Source organism: Colletotrichum graminicola (genome assembly GCF_000149035.1).
Source record: "Colletotrichum graminicola M1.001 genomic scaffold supercont1.11, whole genome shotgun sequence".
Lineage (NCBI taxonomy): Eukaryota > Fungi > Ascomycota > Sordariomycetes > Glomerellales > Glomerellaceae > Colletotrichum > Colletotrichum graminicola.
In genome coordinates, this window is record NW_007361015.1 from 3831 (window position 1) to 22946 (window position 19116).

Consider the following 19116-nt stretch of genomic DNA (forward strand, 5'->3'; position numbering starts at 1 on the left):
CGGAGCGTATTAGATCCCGTACCGCCGATGAACACCCCTTTCAGATGTCATCGGTGGGTATTTAATAGAGAGAGTCCATCCAGTAACTGCTGTCGACCATCCAAGCCTTCGTCGTTTTGCGGCATCACCAAAGCCTAACGACATCTTTGGGATTGTTCAACGTCATGATGCTACTATACTTGGATAACGAAGCCAAGGGCATGTCCCTAGCAATAATGGCGCCAGCCGTCGCACTTGTGGGAGTAAGGTCATCGCCACAGTCAACTTAGTGGGCCATTTCTAACACTTCCCAGCTTCTAGCCTACCTCCTCGGCTACGCCATCTACCAACTCTTCTTCAGCCCTCTACGTAAAATCCCGGGTCCTAAGCTCTGGGCAATCTCCTACCTCCCTTACTTCCGCCTCTACACGTCTGGGCAAGCCCATCGCACGATCTTGAAGCTTCATCAACAATATGGCCCCTTGGTCCGAGTCGGCCCTACACACATATCCATCAACCACCCTGAAGCCCATGAAATTGTGAAAGGCCACAACAAGAAGGGCGAGAACCAGAAAGACCCGTCGCATAACATGGCATTCCGAAACAACATCCTCGGTGCCAACCGTGAAGATCACCAACGCTTCCGCCGTGTGCTTTCCCACGGATTCTCCGCGCAGTCAATGTTGGATCAGGAGCCCATCATCAAGGAATATGTCGACAAGCTCTTTGAGAAACTCCATGAGGCAGCAAAGGGCGGCCCAGGTCCCATCGATGTAGTGAAGTGGTTTAACTATGCGACCTTCGATATCATTGGTGACTTGTCGTTTGGCGAGCCTTTTGGGTGTCTGGATGGCGGGACGTATCACCCTTGGGTCGCTCTTATCTTCCAGAGTGTCAAGAACCTATCCTTCTTAACTGCCAGCAAGCGGCTGCCATGGATTGGCCCATTGCTTAACCTGACTATTCCCCGAAATCTGGTTACGAAGTTAGCCGAGAACATGACGCTGACAAGAGAAAAAGTGCGGAAGAGGTTGGATCTCGGGACGCGTCGTCCGGATTTCATGGATGCCATGATTAGAAAGTCCGAAACAGCAGGCTCTGTGAGTTTGAATCGGAGCATACCTGGCCACGAAGTGTCTTTTGCTGATCAATGACAGTCGATGACCTTTGACGAGCTTGTCTCAAACTCGTTTATATTGATTGGTGCTGGCTCTGAGACGACGGCTACGGCGCTTTCCGCAACGACCTTTTTCTTGGCAACGAATCCTGATTGTCTGGAGAAGCTCACCAATGAGGTCCTGTCAGCATTCGCAAGCGAGAATCAGATTAACATGCTCAGCGTCCAAAAGCTCACGTACATGTCGGCTGTGTTAAACGAGAGTATGCGGTTGTATCCTCCGGCTCCTGGGGGCCAGCCGCGTATGGTTAAAGAAGGGGGCATCGATGTTCTGGGCGAGTTTATCCCCGAGGGTGTATGAGTGTTCCTGCTGTACCCAGTTAGATGAGGTTGAAACTGACTTCGCGCTTGCATTTTAGACAACTATCGACATTTGGCAATGGGCCATGTACCACAACCCCGACCATTGGGCCAGAGTTGAGGAGTTCATCCCGGAACGATGGCTGGACGACCCCAGGTTCGTGAACGATGCTAGGAAAGCATTTCAACCTTTCTCGATCGGCGCGCGAAACTGCATTGGAAAGAAGTGAGTGCTGCTCTGCTGCAGTATATCCTGCTCGAGTCATCGCAACATTTGCTAACAGAGCCTTCCCTGGGTTGTTAGTCTCGCCAACTCAGAGGTACGCCTGGTCTTGGCCAGACTGATCTGGAACTTTGAGATCCGACCCACGGAAGACATCCACAAGTGGTACCATGAAAGCGAGGTTTACCTACTATGGGAGAAGGGACCCGTGAAGGTGTACTTGACACCCAGGACAAGATGATGATTAGAAGGTGCCGTTTGGGTGTAACTCCATCTCAACGAACGTGCTCAGCCTGCCGCTACTCTACCGAGCATACTCTTGGTTCGAGTACCTCTCTATGCATAGCGTTGATCTGTAGCTTTGAGGCGGCCCTTTGGGAGAGTTCGCACCGAATTGTTCAAGTGGGACGGGTATGGACCAGATGTTGATAGACAGCGGGAATTACCTAAGCGTGTGCTGATCAGAGGATAAAAAGGCCAGCAGCTTAGCGAGGCAGATAGAGGGACAATGCACTTTTGACATGCCTTTTTTCTTCTTACCTATCTTTTCCCTGATTAAACCTAGGGCCTCTCTATGTTTTACCTTCGATCGTGATAAAACAAGAGCCTTGGGAGCATTTGCTCCTTTGGTCGCCTCTGGCCTTGCTCTGATCTAGGTGACAACTCGTCGAGATCAGAGCAACCCCTTTTGAGCTGATCAAATGAAGCATTTTGTGCCGCCTTAGTAGTTGCTGGTGTTTCTATATATGTCACTGCACCGCATAGGTCCCCTGTTTACCCTACACGTTTCCAGTATATATTCCTAAAGATACGGAGCAGTTGAATTTGCTATAACGCATACGCATAGCGAGCGGCGCACCTTATGAAAAACGGTTTCTTTTGGGGTTGAATGTACGCAGAAACGCTGTTAGGAAATACCTAAGGCCTCCTACTAATTATATAACAGCATCTTCGCGTGCAGCCCACCCTAATGAGCCCCCTTTTCATAAGGTGCGCCGCTCGCCATGATGCGCCGCTCGCTACGCGTATACATTACTGATACTTCCTCCTGTCACGGCGGTAACTACGCACGCGACGCCTAGCTAAGTTGCCCGTCTAAGTATGGTTGACGTCTAACCTCGGAACTAGACAGTAGGCATCGTAACGTTAGTTATGCTATAGCATACCTATACAGCAATATTACCACCATTCTAGAATAACTACATGTAATAGGAAAGAGGTAGTAGTGAAGAAAGGGGCACTTTACCGCGGTAATGTTAGAACCTCGGCAAAGGTACACTACTGGGTACCCAACCCTAGACGCGACTGTTACGTTACTACGAGTCGTATGACGCTTGCACAGTGGTGGAACCACAATTTATCTAATACAGCTTTACATATCCGTACTGCTATGTAGTAGTAACAAACATGCCTCTCGTCGCGCCCCTCGGTCTCGCAGTTTTTTGAGATAGGCAGGCGCGTAATTAGCACTCTCACAGGGCCCCTTGATTGGGCATACATCACCGTAATCTACATGTAGGTAGTGCAGAGGGCCATGCCATCTCCTGCGCACGGAAAACCAATCCTGTGCTTCATTCAGGCGGCGGGGCTTATCCCAGCATAATAACAGGAAGACATAATCCCCCATGTTGCTTTCTCACACGTGCACAGCCAGAGGTTCAACAAAAAAAGGCCGCAATGCCAAGACCCCCAACTACATATGTATCTGCAACAACAGGACTGCTTATTGGCGGGGGTTGGTCAGTTGTGTGACGCATACGGGCATGCCGGTGTTCCTGCCGGGAGGAAGGTCGCAGAACCCAGAGCAGCAGTTGTTGCCGGCAATGCAGTCTTCTAGTGGGGGGTTAATATGGAGCCCGAACCGCCACAGCATATAGGAAGCACACTTACGACCAAGCGGGTTGCATGCGCGCTCCCCAAGTTCGGCGGGAACGGGAACGACGGGGGCTATTTGAGAGATTAAGCGTCAGTATTATTCCCAAGTATGCACTAAATGATAGAAACACGGTAGGGCTTGCTCACAGGCAGCGACAGCGGCCAACAAGGCCGAGAGGACAATGGTGATCTGCATCTTCATGTTGTCGGTGTGGTAATCGTGAGCAGACTGTCAGTAGAGATGTGAAGGGGTAGAGGATGGTGAGGATGGAAGATAAGATCGAGCTAGTCGACATACTTTTTATAGATAATTTAGATAAGTTTCTAGAGCGCGAGAGCTTAGTTGCTATTACCGGCATTGCTTCCTAAGATCACCACTATAGAACAGACGGGAAGTGGAGACAATAGCAAACCAAGCTTTACTAGTAAGATTCCCAAAACACGGTGCCTTCGCCTTGTCCGACAATGCGATCGAACCAGGCCGAGCCAGCTCGACCCAGAAAACTTGGACGGCAATGCCGGGCGAATGGCTCGGTTTTGCGTCGTTTACTCGTACGTTGATCTGTATGTCTTTCTTCCTTCCTATACAGGATTCCTGCCCACAGCCGGGTTTTGACGGGAAGAGTGCTCTTTGAGGAATGTTAGCCGCAGATCGCTTGACCAAGTTCCATTGCAGATATATCCGTAATGTAGCTCGTATATTGCTTTCCTTGCTCCGTTTTTCCACTCTGGGGTGCTCCCCCGGAATTGTGGGACCGATGGGGTTGCAAAGGGGGGCATGGTTCGGAACGTGCGATTCGGCACCGAAGAGCCATGTCCTGAGGTACTCACAATGGACAAGTCTGGCCATCCTCAGTCCGCGTGGCCCGATTTCCATCTCGCCCGTGTAGGCCGATTCCCGCCTCTTCCGCGCTCCAGCGTCTGTTTTTATTCGCGTGATCAAAAGTTGCTCTGCTTCTTCCGACTCATCTGTCAGAGTCGGGCTGGCATCAGACTCAAGAAGTCAACAATAGGATCACTTAGCTGAAGATGAGTGTAGCGTTGTAACAATATCCGAATATGGCCAACTCTCCATCGTGTTCCACCGGTAAGCACCTGACATCATTGCACCAGCAGTAATATACTGAATCATGGCTGGAAAGCCATCGAGTGGGCCAAGAATCAACCTGCACGGCGGCCGCCAAGATGGACTGGCCCCGGAGAGCGGGTCGGGCCTAGGGACATCAAAGCTCCTTGGAACCGGTGGTCAACAGTAGCCCTATCTCCCTACCGATGACAACACATTTCTTCGTGTGCTTAATAAAGCTTGACAAGCAGGGGTGGGTGTTTCAGCCCGCCGAGTCAGTCCCATACCTGGAGGAGGATAACATTGTGGGGGTAATCTGCAAGGCGCTGCATGACCATGCACTGCCATGATGGAAATCGCTGCTGGAACTGGCCGTACAGCTGCACTCCTACGTTACCTCTGGCGATTGCTATGCTACATTAGCGTTAAGAGTATCATGCCTTGGATACTGTCTCTCCTCCCATCTGGAGCTTTCCTCACAAGGCTGCTGGCGAGACCTATGCATGTCGTTATTCTTTTCCAACACTTTGGTGGTCACGTCGTCCGAGCCCCGCTTCCTCGTTCATATGCTATTTGCTTGTTCTCGCAGCAAGGGAGTGGAAGCAAAGACCGTCTTCGCTCATTTCATTGCAAGTTCATAAACCTGGATATCAGTGACTACCCAATATGATTGTTATCACAAATCGGAAACGCTGATAACTATACAATGTGTGGCTTTAAACATCTCAGAGGCCCCACAAGCATATTTGTACATTGACGGGGTGTAGGCGAGGGTATGGGTGCTGGCCATGGATATGCTGTTCAGACTTCTCGAAGAGATCCGACGATGGGGATTCTTGGCGCGTGGTCACCGTGGAATGGTGACGGGTGCCAAAGGATTGTATTCATACGTTCATAGCCATGATTCAATGACAACACTGGCTCTCGGTTCTGATTTCTGTGGATATGGATGTTTCACTGTCGTTAATAATGGTGTTTTTTCGTACCTTGAAATAAAGAGGCTCAGGCTGCAGAGGAAAACGGCTTGTCCCCGAGGGAGTCGGGGATTTCGGACTCTCCTGCATTTATTTGGAGGGACATTATCGCTGCGGTCCGGGTTGCTGCAGTTGTCTTGCAGATAAGTATCATTTTATCCCAATCCACCGCTTCTACGTGGCCTCGGCAGATTACTTGATAGAGCAGCGTACTGGACCTCAACATGCACGTAATAAGTAATGTCTTGCTAGTAAGCATCTCGTTTCCTATCGAGCATGTTTCTTTTTGCTGAGCCTTCCACTGGAGACTATGACGACGAAACCGATGGCTTTGATTACCGTACGCGCAGGTTCTCGAACGGGAACCGACCACAGTCCTCTGGCAAGCCCTACAACAGCAACAGCAACGACAACAGGTGGTTGGAAAGCCTCCGATCAGCCCAACGTGACCGTTCCACCAGCCATGGTCGACACCATACTCCCTGCATGCTTGACCGCAACAACCCAGGAAACTGGGCTATTGATCATCACCTCGACACCCTGATCACACGAGTGAGCCCCGAGCCTCACTATACCGTGTCCATCCCTCGGCAAATTGGGTACACAGATGTGGGAGGTGCGACACCGCAAACGTCGGCCCCACCTCACCATCTTCCGGGGATGGAACGCGATTTCGAATCAACTTTGCCGAGGTGCAACGGATGCGAATCCGTAAGCTTCAGTGCCAGCAGGTGAGACGCGTATTTGAGCTGCGCCGTAACGGCAGCGAGTCGCCCGGATGGGAGCATACACTTGAGCAGTACAGTGTGCGTGTCACGATAGCTTCATGTATTTCCACCTCCTTCAACAGCACTGTCAGGTGCTTTATCACGTGATGTTTCACATTCGTTCCCTATATATAGGACTTCACTTACTTCGCTTTCACTTACATAGAATTAAATCTTTTAGACCTAAATCCTCATATGCCCTGATGTGTGCTCCAACTCGTGACAGTGCGGCGTTTTCCCCTTTTCGAACACTTGCACCTTGGGCTTACGCGTCTCTGGTTTCCCGCGTTGGTCAGGAGCCCATTGACTTGCTTGTCCACCACAGAAAAGTCTCTGCAAGACTTTGAATACATAGATAGCCGCTCAAAATCAATCTGGGACTCATTCCTTCGTACGGGAGAGTACGAAGCTGACAACTATGTTCTCAACCACAACATCGATAGTGTCCTTGCCAGTGCGATAAAAATCAGCGTTGACCCCCTCAAACCATGGAAAGTCAGTCGCAATTCACCCAGCGAGTTAATTTGGCACATATGGAAGCAATGTGGCGAAGATTTGGTATCGCGGCTTCAAAGAGCGCCTCGTAATCGCCGCCGCTGGAGGCGTCTTCCTCGTTGGCCCTATGTGGATGATGGTGTTGAACCGCGGGCGGTATACATCACCTACTTGCCTTAACGACAGTTCTTTTCACGGCCTTTGGTATATTAATGGCGTTATGTCTCAATGAGGCGAAAGATGGTTTAACCAGCACGGCTGCGTATGCCGCCGTCTTGGTTGTTTGGTAGGAACAAACAGCCTATAGATGAATGCTGATGCTGTTCTACGTCTTATGAGCCCAATGTTAGTTGAAATACACTTCTTGAGAGCCCTGGGAGAAGCTGCATCTTCAATTGAAACAGTACTCGAGTCCATGACAATTCGGGTACCGGCCACATCTGCAGCTAACTGCGCCGATTGGCGTAGAAAGACGCAGACTTCTGCAGAACTCTGAAGACTCTCCGAATCTCGCTATGGCGATATCCAAAAAGGGTGACAGCTGTCAATGTTTATACAGTTATAGTCTCACGAGCTAGGGCACACAGAAAATAGGGGTCATACTGAAGGCCCATAGAAGTGCATTAAGTGCCGAGGTCGGTCAGGTGACATCGCACATGACGTAGCCAATACGACCCGCCACACCAGCATGAGCCTCCTGTGATAAAGTGAAATCTATGTAATCCTGCAAGTTCTGTGCACTGCCAGGTATTTTGTACTGTATTGGAGTATTAAACACGGAAGAAGCAAAGCGTCTTGGAAGGACATCATCGGGACAAAAGTAAAGGCCGAGCCGCGGCGACAGAGGATACCGGATGCGAAGACGTGCGAAAGGTATCAAAGCTGAGTACGTATGCGAGGACACCAAGATGGTGCAGCGTATCAGCGTGGGGAGGCTTCATGGACGTGATCTGTCTTGTTTTCTGCCACAGGATACGGCCCTTTGGTAGGTGCCATGTGCAATATGACGTTGATCAGGATTTGGAGAATGATTGTAATGAACTAGGTATCAGGGTCGACTGAAGAACCAGAGAGAGAGAGAGAGAGAGAGAGAGAGAGAGAGAGAGAGAAGGGAAGCAAAGGATGATAGAAGATGGAAGTCTTATGGGCTTTCTAATCAGCCTTTTGAATCCACCAGACGACTGCAGCTGTTTTTAGAAACTCTATATCAAATCCCGCAAGCATGGAGAGGCTGCTGCACTTTTGTTTTTGGCAAAGACAAGATGCATAATGCCTACGTAACATGATCAATCGTACAATTTGACAAGAGCGACTAGACATACGCTTCCTATGACGTCTTATAAGACGCATCAACACCTCCACGTCACCTCGACCAGAAATTGGGAACCGAAATCGGTTCAATCCGTCCGAGTAAAATAACACGGCGACGAGCCAGCTGCGGACCTCCTACACCAATATATGAACTCGGCGTGTTGCAAGCTCACTCGCCCACACAGAACCTTCAGACGACGACGACGGTGATTGTGTCGGCAAGCAATCTGGCGACTAGATGTCGTCAACGGCGGTAGAAATCGTTCGGTTGATGGGACCAGATTGCCCGACTCTTTTCGTGGGGGTGCACTAGCACCCGCCGCTCTGCTGTGTGCTTTCCCATGACGCGGGATCCAGGATGCCTTGGGATTTCTCACGAAGGGAACACACATCAAGAAAGTCTGCCACCAACTTCGTCGGCGAACAACGTTCCGCTCCAAGCCGGTTCTACACCTCGTAGGCGACATCTGTGGCCTCAGAGCCCCGTCACCGCCGAACTGCGCGGTATGAATTACACGGCTCGCGCCTTCGTCTGAGACGCGGCCGACGAAGACGTCACGCGGGCCATCTTGCCGGAGGGGTTTCGAGCGTCATTGAAGGTTAAGGGGACGTGGTCTCACCAGCCCATCGTCCTCGCTAACGTTTCCTGTCGCAGAAGACCTGTTGCCGGGCGGTGAGCAGGCCGTGCGTCCCTCAATGTCATCGAGGCCCGTGGAACTTGCGTCGCGTCTTGGTAGCTGCGACAGGGAAGACTTCTTGGTGTTGACTTGTGGGAGGAGGACAGAAAGGCAATATTGGGCGTGACTCTACGAATTGGTAAACTGAGTTAATATGCGGCAGCGTCCGCCTTCTTTGACCGTTTCGTTCAGACTCGACAAGGCCAGGGAATGCCGTGTTCAGTTCCATCGAGCAAGACGTGCTCGGCGGGCCAGCATTCGGCCGTCGAGAAATCTCGCCGAGGTCTCGGCAATGCACCGACACCCAAGGAACAACCTTTGGCTGTGGTAGGACGGCGGCTTCTTGTGATGGGAAAGGCTGCATTTCAGCACCCCCATATAATACCATCCTCCCTCGTAGACGTTCACGAGACGAATTGGCCGCAGACCAAGTGGCTGTATCTGCGTGTAAGTCTTTACCCAGCAACCCCCAGCCGCACTACCAGCCAAGACAAATGTAGCTGATCGGAAGATGATAAGAGCAATACTCTACAACGGTCTGTCCGTCACGACTGCTGAACCAGCCATGCTCTTTGCTGATGAGGATAGTTCAATCGCCACTTCCAAGCTCCTGGAGCTTGCGGAAGCATTTGAGTAGCAGGCTAGGATTCACTTGCCCTTGGCTACCTATCCAATGACCGGCGAAAGCCAGTGCCAGACAGCATTCTTTTTTGCACAAGCGCAGCAAAACACTTTGATTACGAGTCGAAGCGTTCAGAACCGGAGGCCTCACTAAATGGGCCTATGTAGTTTCGTGTCGCCCGAGTGTCCAGCCCACCGGTGAGGGTCCCGGCCTGCAGCCTGGCTGACCCAATTTCTCTGTTGGGCGTCTTGCGTCGAGTGCGCAGATTGAGGGAAATTTTGAGGGACGCAAATGTCAAGTCTCTCTTGGCTCCTCCCCGGCAGGGCGACTTCGTTGGCAGCAAAAGCGAAGCAATATCGGATGCTTGGCGTCTCATGGGGCGCGAGTCGCTGGGTCCTGACGGAGGGTCCAAGGCCACCTGTTGGATGGTGACGAGAAACGGAATTAGACGGAAACGGAAATAGGGACAAACAATACTTGATGAAGGGGTATGGAGTCACATCTATTTTCTGCAAAGTGGAGATCTGACATGGCGTCGCTGAAGCCACCGGAAGTCTGGGAAACGCAGCATCGTTTCACTGTGCGGAAAATGCGGGCTTCCTGAATCCTAGTTGTCCCGAGCAAACATATTTTTGGCCACGAGGGGCGACTACGCACAGCGAATGATACCTTGGATAACAAGCGCCTGAAGCCATCGTCGAACATTGGCCGCAGCAGCTCGCTGCGTCGTCGACTTATGACAAGCAGATGGTCCATCCACTCGAGGTCAAAATCGCTCTGCTGAATCGAACGATGGTGAGGGGGCTTGGCGACGCAGACGACGGATGCTCGTGTCGTAGATCATTCTCTGATAGGCAAGTGCCAAGGGAAGACAAGTTGCTGTCCTCACTCGGTAGGTACCGGTAATCGCCAGTTGACAGCACGGCCCATTGCTTGATGGGCTGTCCCCTCTTGTTTGCCGGCATGCCGGGGGTCCGGGTGCCGGAGGGCGGCAGTCATTTCAGTCACCATACCTGTCTTGGGGCCGTCTTTATCGCCACGGTCACCAGGCCAAGATGATGCCAAGATAAAGGCCAAGGCCTTGCTGTGTTGGAGGGAGAAACTCCGGCCGTATCTCACAAGTCGCGAGACTTTCTCGGTTTGCTTTGGAGGGGTTACGCTATGATGGCGTGATCTCTCTGTGCAACGGATGTCAGCGTCTAAGGCAGCCCGTATTCTGACTTGCCCCTGCTGCCCTGCGCCCGAGCATCACTCACCACCGCCGACGGATGGATGGAAGTATAAGATTGAAACGACGGCTGTGGGCCTTGGTTTCCGTCAATAAGCCAATTGGTGCCGAGACTTCATGTAATCCAAGGCCACTGAGAGCGCTCAAGCTGATGGGGCCAAGGCGCCTAGCGATTTCCAAGACATGTTGCGCAACGCAATTCCTTGCCCGATTGCCAACGCGCTCTCTGCAGGCTGGGAGAGGCAGTAGACCTCCGGGGTAAAGCCAAGACGGTCTTCCAAAATATGGAGCTCGTGAGAAAGAGGCCAAGAGTGCGCGGGTATCCATGAAAATGGAGCAAAGATCACTCTGCAACAAGTCTCAATCGCATCGTAGCTTGAACCCGTTGAGCCAGGCATGCGGTGATCCCCGCCTCGAGCTGCACGCACAGCCTGCAGCGTCCTTCCTAATGTTGGACTGATATCCGAACATATGCCACCCGGTTCAACCCTCCGCATTTGGTCCTTGCGGTGGGTCTTGTCTTGGGTCTTGTCTCCTCGGACAGCCGGGGTCGTCGCGATCGGCCGGGGTAACGGGCAAAATGGTCTGATAGAAGCCCAAGAAAAAGTCGACCAAACGAGGCGGGTTTCAATGCTGACAGACATCGAGACTCAGAGAGGAGGCGGATTGTTAACAGATTGCATCATGGCAGAAACAGTAATGATGCTGTTACCAACGGGGGCACGAGTCCGTCTTTTCACTCGGGTCTTGGACACCCAAGACTTAGCCGGAAAGCTTGATATGATTTCCGTGGCACGGCAGACTCATCGGGCTCGTGGCACACCAGTGAGCCAGCCTTCTCATGGGGGGTGACCAATAGAGAGGGTCATGGGCATACAGGACGGCGCAAGGTGTGCGGGTATCCCTCCTTGAAGTTTAATTTCTTTGGGGGGATGTTAACAACAGCGTGGAACATATGTCGACCGATGCGGATCCAGGGCTTCGAACTGAATCTGATGATTGACGGGGATGATGAGGTGAGAGAGGTCGAGACGGGCGGTTGCAGGAAACTCACAAATCACAAATCGCGCAAATGCAATGTTAGTGGCGAGCCAAACGTTGAGCGAGGAGCGATGCCAAGACTCGTAAGACGTCGTTTAAATTGCTCGCCTTCTGATAGCGCATCAGCTGCGGAGGGTTGGAGTGGTTGGTGGACTGGCAGCAGCTGCCCCCCGCTCGAGCAGGCGAGAGAGTTGAGGCCAAGGCGAAACCGTCCATCCTCGTAAGTCTTGGCATTGCTTGCACAGCCTCATTCGAACGGCGAAGCGGCGGGCGCAAGGGTCGTCAACAGGCCGAAGGTGCTTGGTATCTGCAGCCAAGGACGCCCAGGCTTTGTCTTGGCTGGGCGATGAAGCGGCAAGTTCTCAGATTTGGCTGGCTCCGATGGCCGTATCCCGTAGCCAGCTCGTAGTGGCGTGTTTCGTGCTGTCTCGAGTCCTGTTCTGGAGGCCCTAGGATTGAGTGGTCGGTAGCAGCAGCAGCAGCAGCAAAAGCACAGTGCCCGTTCGTCGTCGCGCGGGATTACTGATGATGTGATAGCATGTGAGACGGCTAGTCGTTCCTGGAGTTTGTGCCTGCCTCTTGTTGATTAAGCTTGGCGCTGTGGTCCTCGAGGAAGAGGACGACGCGCAGGACTCCAAAAGGCTCTCAGGAGGTTTCTGATACCAGCTGAAGTACCGCCAGCGTGGGTCGAACTGCCAAGGGTGGCCGACCCGCCCACCTGACCATGGACGTGTCGACGGCTCGGGCACCTTGAATTGGATCCATGTTGTGAGGTAACAGACGAGCGCTAAATTGAGAAAGGTTGTTCGGGGGGGGGGGGGGGGGGGGTTCTGCGATGCGGACGATGCAAGCCTCGGATGACGAGAAGATCGTGGTTTAGCGAGAATACTTAAAAAAAAATTGGAGGGAGGGAGGGATACTTGGACCACCAAGCAAATGGAGATGGAAAAGGTGGCAGATGGAAGGAAGGGAGGGGGGTACCTGCTGATGCTAAAAATTAAGTCTCGACCCCATGGAGTTTGGCAGGCGGGACAGATGCCACTCTGTACGGATACTGTAGGTACATCTGGAGGTGTATCGCACGGTAGTTACGTACATGCCTCGCTCAGATGGCGCCTTGAACGCGGTGATACGTACCCCTCGGGTCCCTGGCTTAATGTCGCGGTACCATGGAGGAGACCTCGCCTACAGTTACACTGCTGCCTTGATTAGTTTTTGATTTTCAATCTGTTTTGCTACCTATCTCGATCAATCTTTGATTCGCACGATTCGGTCGCTCGCCTGTCTACTTCCCACGCACCACACAACATTACTCCTCCCCGCTTGCCCCCTCACCCCCCCTCTTTGTGTGTTAGGTCTTGGCGATATCCACTCATCTCCTCGCACCAAAAACACTTAGTTCCCCAAGGCAAGGCCCGGCATACCGGCTTCCCTGGCGTGGGCCGCAACAAGCAGTGTTGCGCAACACTTTGTGGACGAGCCGGTTTGGACGGCTTGTCGCTGACCAAGTGAGTGGGAGGGAGCGGCGACTGTGCTGCGAACAGGTCGAGGAGAGAGGGTGGGCCAAGGGGTGGAGACTCAACAGACGGGCTTGCGCGTAGCCCTTGGCGCCAAGGACATGGAGGTCTTGGCTGCGGCGGAGAGGCCAAGAAGAGAGGAGCGGAAAGCTTCTTTCTGCTCTTGGTCATCGCCCCTCAACCAACCATGTCGAGTCATCTGGCCCCGAAAAAGGGTGGGAGCCACCCCCCGGCTTATCGAGATCTTGGCATCATCTACGGTCGAGTCGAAAAAGGGGAGGTGGAGGTGCTCGGTTAAGCACATTAGAGGGGGTATGACGAGCCGGCTGCATCAGGGAGGTCCAATCCCCGTCCACCTTTTATCGAGTTATGGGATATGCACTTATCAGAGCGTCCGTGGCCGCCGCCGCCGCCGCCGTCCCCCGTGTTTTATTCTCGGTCTCTTGGCTTCTTGGGGGAATCTTGGGGGGTCAGGGATCTTGGGTGAACAGGCTTTGGCAGTCTTGGAAGGCTTGTCGAGTCTTGTCCTTTCGTGCTTTGCTTATTGTCCCACTCCCCTCCCCCTTTGCCTGTCGTGTCAATCGTCGCCAGACATGCGCATGCGCATGCCCCCATCAATCGTCCAATCTCTGAATGCGTATCCGCAGTGTGAACCTGGGTATGGAGTATCCCTACAACGGGGACGCTTTACTTCTAGCCTTGTGACATCAGGTATCCGTATAGTGAGTGCTTGGCGGCTTGTTTCTCCAGGGAGGGACAGTCTTGGGGGTGGGTCCTTCTCTTTCTTGTCCCGTCCGGTCAAAACCCTCGGCCCAAAAATACTTGGCTTGGCTTGTTCGTTCAGTCGGAAACAGCTCTCCCCCATCTGAGACGGTCGCGGGCCTCCCCTTCAGACGACACACAGAATGCGGATACGGCTGCAGCATCTGCCGGACAAAATGCGGAGCGTTGCACCATGCTACGAAGACAGCAACAATCAATCAATCAACCCATCCACCGCGTGGCTACCGTTCAATAGCGACAATCGCTCGCAGTCCCTCGCGGTCGACGACGCAAAAAATGGCAGAGCACGAGACCCATCAGGAGATCCAGGTGGGGGGTGCCTTTCAGGACGAGACGAGGAAACAAAAAGGCAAAGCCTGGCTGGCTCCGGCTATCAGCTGATGGCGAGGTATGGTACTCCGTATCTACCAGCGACAACAGGAAACGGTTGCGCGTGCAGAATCAGAATGGAGCAACGAGCGCCAAGTGCTAACTAATGCCAAGACCTAGGCCAAGGGAGAATGAGGTGAAAACTGGAGATTTGCCAAGGCTCCCCAAGACAGCCAAAAGTCTTGGCATCGTATGCGCCCGGATGTCGCGGTGCTGGCAGGGTACTTGGGAAGGCAGTGTGCGCTGATGAGATCTGGCAGCCGCCCAACACTGTGCAAGGGGATCCTGCCTAACTCCACATGCCACGTAATCTGCTGACGATTCGATAGTTAGTATCTTCTCGTCTCACAGTGTCAATGAGCCGGCTTTCCTCCCGCTGCTGTCCCGTGCTTGTCCCTCCCCACCATCCGCGACATCAGCTCGGAAGCCCTCGCCACCCTCGACCAATCAAACATCAGGTAGCCCGGCAAACTCCCGGTCGCCAAGACTTTGCCAAGACTCATGGGAGGGTAGGAAGAGCGGAAAGGAAATGTGATTCATGAATAAAGAGACAAGCCGCCGGCCTTGCCCCCCAGATCAAGCTGGAAAGATTCTCGACGAACAACCCAGTCTCGCAAGAGTCGGCAAGAAAAAACATAAAAGCGTTGCTGACCGTCGCTTTCCCCCCGCCGTTTCCAGCCTCTGTCTGCCCTATTCCAAGTATCACGTTTCGGCAGTCTACATCCTTTGCTATCATCGTCCATCTACATCCGTCTACCCACTCACTGCCTGAGTACCGGAGCGCCCCACTTCACTTACACACACAACATCACACCTCACTCCCGCACTCACTCGGTGTCCGCCAAACAAACAGGGGACCCAGCTCGACTCACCCTTTCGGGCTGTCGTTTTTTTTCCCTCTTCATTGAGCAATCCGCAGCTCACTCACCACATCACATTCGCACATCATGTCGACAAAGCAAGAGAATGAGAGCTCTGCGAGCAACTCTCCCAAGAGCAGCACCCCAGCTCCCTCAACAACTACCAGCAACACCTCTCAGTCCAACAGCACTAGCGCCGAGGACAACCTCATTTGCAAGTGGAACGCCTGCAACCTCAAGTTTGTTTCACCCGAGGCTCTCTACGTATGTCACTCTTACTATGCCATGCTCATCACCATCATCATCCCGCTAACCAATTCACCAGGAGCACATTTGTGAGCGCCATGTCGGCCGCAAGAGCACCAACAACCTCAACTTGACTTGCCAATGGAACTCGTGCAGAACGACCACCGTTAAGCGTGACCACATCACTTCTCACATCCGTGTGCACGTCCCGCTCAAGCCTCACAAGTGCGAGTTCTGCGGCAAGTCATTCAAGCGTCCCCAGGACTTAAAGAAGCACGTCAAGGTTAGTCGCGTCGCCACCGCCACCGCCCCCACGCAACAATGCGCGAGAACTCACACTAACACTCTTCTTCAGACCCACGCCGATGATTCGGTACTCGTTCGTTCCCCCCAGGACCAAGGCATGAACGGCTACAGGGCGCAGCCCGGCAAAGGTATGTAGGAGCTCACGTTTGCGCATCCAATGTCCTCTATTTTCTCCCAACTAGAGGCTAATTTGCCTCCAGCTTCTTCTAGCTACTATGATCATAATGGCCACATTCGAACTAACTCGGCCGCCTTCGCACACCAGGCTGGGCATGCTAGCTACTATGCACCCCAACCATCTACGAACTATGGACTGTACTTCAACCAACAACCCCTGAACCCTCCCCGATCTGAGTACATTGGCCACCACCACGGTGGCTACGACAACCGGAAACGCGCCTTCGACATGGTCGACGACTTCTTTGCCCACGCCAAGCGCCGCCAGGTCGACCCCACCTCTTACCAGCAAGTCGGCCGGTCCCTACTCCCCCTCCACGGCGCTCTCGGCCTGCACGCCGGACCCATGCCTGGCTCTGATTACATGTCCGCTCCGCCCCAGCACCACGTCCAGCACCACGTCCAAGGTCCCCCCTCCGGCCCCGGCCCTCTCACTCAGCAGTACTACCTGCCGCCCATGCCCAACGCCCGCACCAAGAACGACTTGGTCCAGATCGACCAGATCCTCGAGCAGATGCAGAGCACCGTCTACGAGAACGCTAACCAGGCCACCCAAGGCATCCACATCCACGGCCAGAACACGTTCGACCTCCGCCACAGCCCCTCGCCTCCGGGCGGCCACCGCGGCTCCCACGCCGGCATTCCCGTCTCCCACGACGCCTACCACGCCGTGTCCGCCGCTCACATGGCCTCTCCCTTGACCGCCGTCTCCTCAACCGGAACCCCCGCCGTCACGCCTCCCTCGAGCACCATGTCCTACACCTCTGGTCACTCGCCCAGCCCCTCTTCTTCCGGCATGTCTCCTCAATCGAGACATTCCTCCACCGCCTCTTCAGTCATGTACCCCAACCTCCCCGCTGTCAGCTCCGTCTTCCCTGGCCAGTCGACTGCGTCCACTCTCGGCCCCAGCTTCGACAGCAACGAGCGCAGACGCTACTCCGGAGGCATGCTCCAGCGCGCCGCTCCCTCGTCGCCCAGGTCTCCCATCTTCCTGGAGGACTCCTCCGCCGCCACCACTCCCAAGGCCGAGTCCGTGGCCTCATCCGTTGGCTCTCCCGCTTCCGATTCCGACATGAGCGAGGGTGCCCGCGAGCGCGAGGAGAAGTACGACCAGTGGCTCGAGAACATGCGCACCATCGAGGCCCTCCGCGAGTACATCCGCGACCGCATCGACCGAAGAGAGTACTCTGAGGAGCCCGCCGATCAAGAGTCCAAGTCGTCTCCCAAGGCCAGCCGCCTCAAGTCTCCCGAGCCTATGGAGGTTGACGCGAAGCCCGCCCCGGCAGCGCCGCTCTACCCCATCCTGCGCATGCCCAACTGAAGAAGCTTCCTACCTTGAGGGAAGAAGAGGCCCCCTCACCCTTGGGCACGTGTACCAATAGTTGTTCTACAAGCGTGTTTGTTTTTCCACAAAAAGTTTTCTCCGCACGAAACGAGGGAAATAGTTGTGTGGTGACCGGTTCCAAAAACCTGGTTCGTATTTGATTCTACTGCCTTGTTTATTTTACAACACCGCTTCTGGCGAAGATACCTCCCAAGCCTGTCGAAGCCTCTTTGTTACGTTACATACCCTGGTCGGAGGAAGATAAAAGGGGAGGTCGGATTGACCGCGCAGTCCAACACAAACGCAGATGGAAAGGATTACCGGGGGGAGAGGACGAGGTACACCCCTCCCTTTCGATTCCTCACAAACCATTTTGATTTTATTCACATTTCATGTCGACGGAAGAGGATGATTTTAACATTCGGGGAGGGTTTTGCGAGTCTCGAAGCACGAATACTTCTTCGTGCGAGGAAACGCATTTCTTGTTTTTCACTTCAGCACACGGTTTTTGCGCGGATCAGCAAACGGAAATCATGGGAATGGGAAATGAGATCATGACAAAAAAAAAAACAAAACACAAAAATCATGTTGCTTCGCCACCTATGTAGCAAGTTCTCCTTGGCCCGAACTCAAGGAACGAAAATGAATGTTTATTGCGCCCTCTGACCACTGCCTCTTTTCCCCTCCATCTTGGCGCGCCTCTCTTGGCAAAGTGAATCGTATACACACGCCACACCCCCCGGCAAGATGAGCCGTGACTGTTTCGTTTTTGTTTTCTTATGCTAGGCTCGACAAGCTAGTCAGGCCTTTTCTTGCCCGGCCGTCGTCGTCGCGCCTTCGCCCGCTGCCCCCCGTGAGCCAAATGTCTCGTCGTCTTGTCCCTCCCCGCCACGCGAGAGCGAATCTCGCAGGCCTTCTCGGCGCCGGTTTCGACGCTCGGACTGATTAGAAGTTGATGAACGTTACGAGCCTCACTTATACCCTCCCTTTTTAACCATGCTTGACCGAAAAAGGTAGATCTCAAGCTCGGACGAACGGTCCGGTATCCGACCGGCGTCCCAAGAATAGAAACTCGTCTCTGGGCGAGAGAGAGATACTATTTAGTATTGATTTACTTGGCACGGCGGGGGAGCAGGGAACGCGGCGCAGCTGGAGGCGTCCGTGCCGAGGGTGGCTCCCTCCGTGTAACAACAACCCCCCCGGGTGCTTTGGCGGGCGGAAACCACACACACTTGTCCTCGCCAAAACGGGAGAGAAAATGAAAAAAACAAAAAGTCGCCGGATCCGGAGGGAGGGGCGACGGGCGTCATCTTAACGTCTGCCCAGAAACGCCGCAGGCCGGAAAGCCCGGCTTTTCCTGTCGTTAGAAAAAGGGAAAGGGGGAAGGGAAAGGGGGGGGGGGGGGGGGGAGTATTATTATTATTATTATTATAATTATTACTATTTTTATATTAATCTTAATAATTAAAATAAATTTAAAAAAAAAACAAAAAAACCCCCGAAACGAACAACACAATAAACTTATTATTATAAGCAAGAAAATAAGAATAACTACAATTGTTATTAATAATATTATTACATCGTAAAAGCAATGCAATTAGAAGAGAGGTATAATCGCGAGTGAAGGCTATACCAGAAAAAATCGTCATTATAATAAACATTATAAAATCGAATACCATCGACCTAAACAGACCAAGAAACCTCCGTTACGCTCCGAACAATACTACTATATAAAACGCATTGCTAGGAGAACATGCGTGAGTTATATCTTTCTCTTGCTCTCCTGCATCCTCCCCCAC

The 19116-nt window shown here is 53.1% G+C and overlaps 3 protein-coding genes across 3 annotated transcripts; 2 read left to right on the forward strand and 1 right to left on the reverse strand.

Moving 5' to 3' along the window:
* Nucleotides 1-215: 215 nt before the first annotated feature.
* On the forward strand, nt 216-1920 carry GLRG_03570 (cytochrome P450; the record flags this gene model as incomplete). Its single annotated transcript, XM_008094255.1, has 5 exons — nt 216-242; nt 294-1079; nt 1137-1451; nt 1516-1682; nt 1761-1920. 5 exons carry the CDS (start codon nt 216-218, stop codon nt 1918-1920), a joined length of 1455 nt encoding a protein of 484 aa, XP_008092446.1.
* Nucleotides 1921-3402: 1482 nt separating this feature from the next.
* On the reverse strand, nt 3403-3756 carry GLRG_03571 (uncharacterized protein; the record flags this gene model as incomplete). The annotated part of the gene is made up of 3 exons (XM_008094256.1): nt 3403-3512; nt 3570-3626; nt 3702-3756. 3 exons carry the CDS (start codon nt 3754-3756, stop codon nt 3403-3405), a joined length of 222 nt encoding a protein of 73 aa, XP_008092447.1.
* Nucleotides 3757-15351: 11595 nt separating this feature from the next.
* On the forward strand, nt 15352-17314 carry GLRG_03572 (uncharacterized protein; the record flags this gene model as incomplete). Its single annotated transcript, XM_008094257.1, has 4 exons — nt 15352-15528; nt 15590-15793; nt 15866-15944; nt 16017-17314. 4 exons carry the CDS (start codon nt 15352-15354, stop codon nt 17312-17314), a joined length of 1758 nt encoding a protein of 585 aa, XP_008092448.1.
* Nucleotides 17315-19116: the final 1802 nt, after the last annotated feature.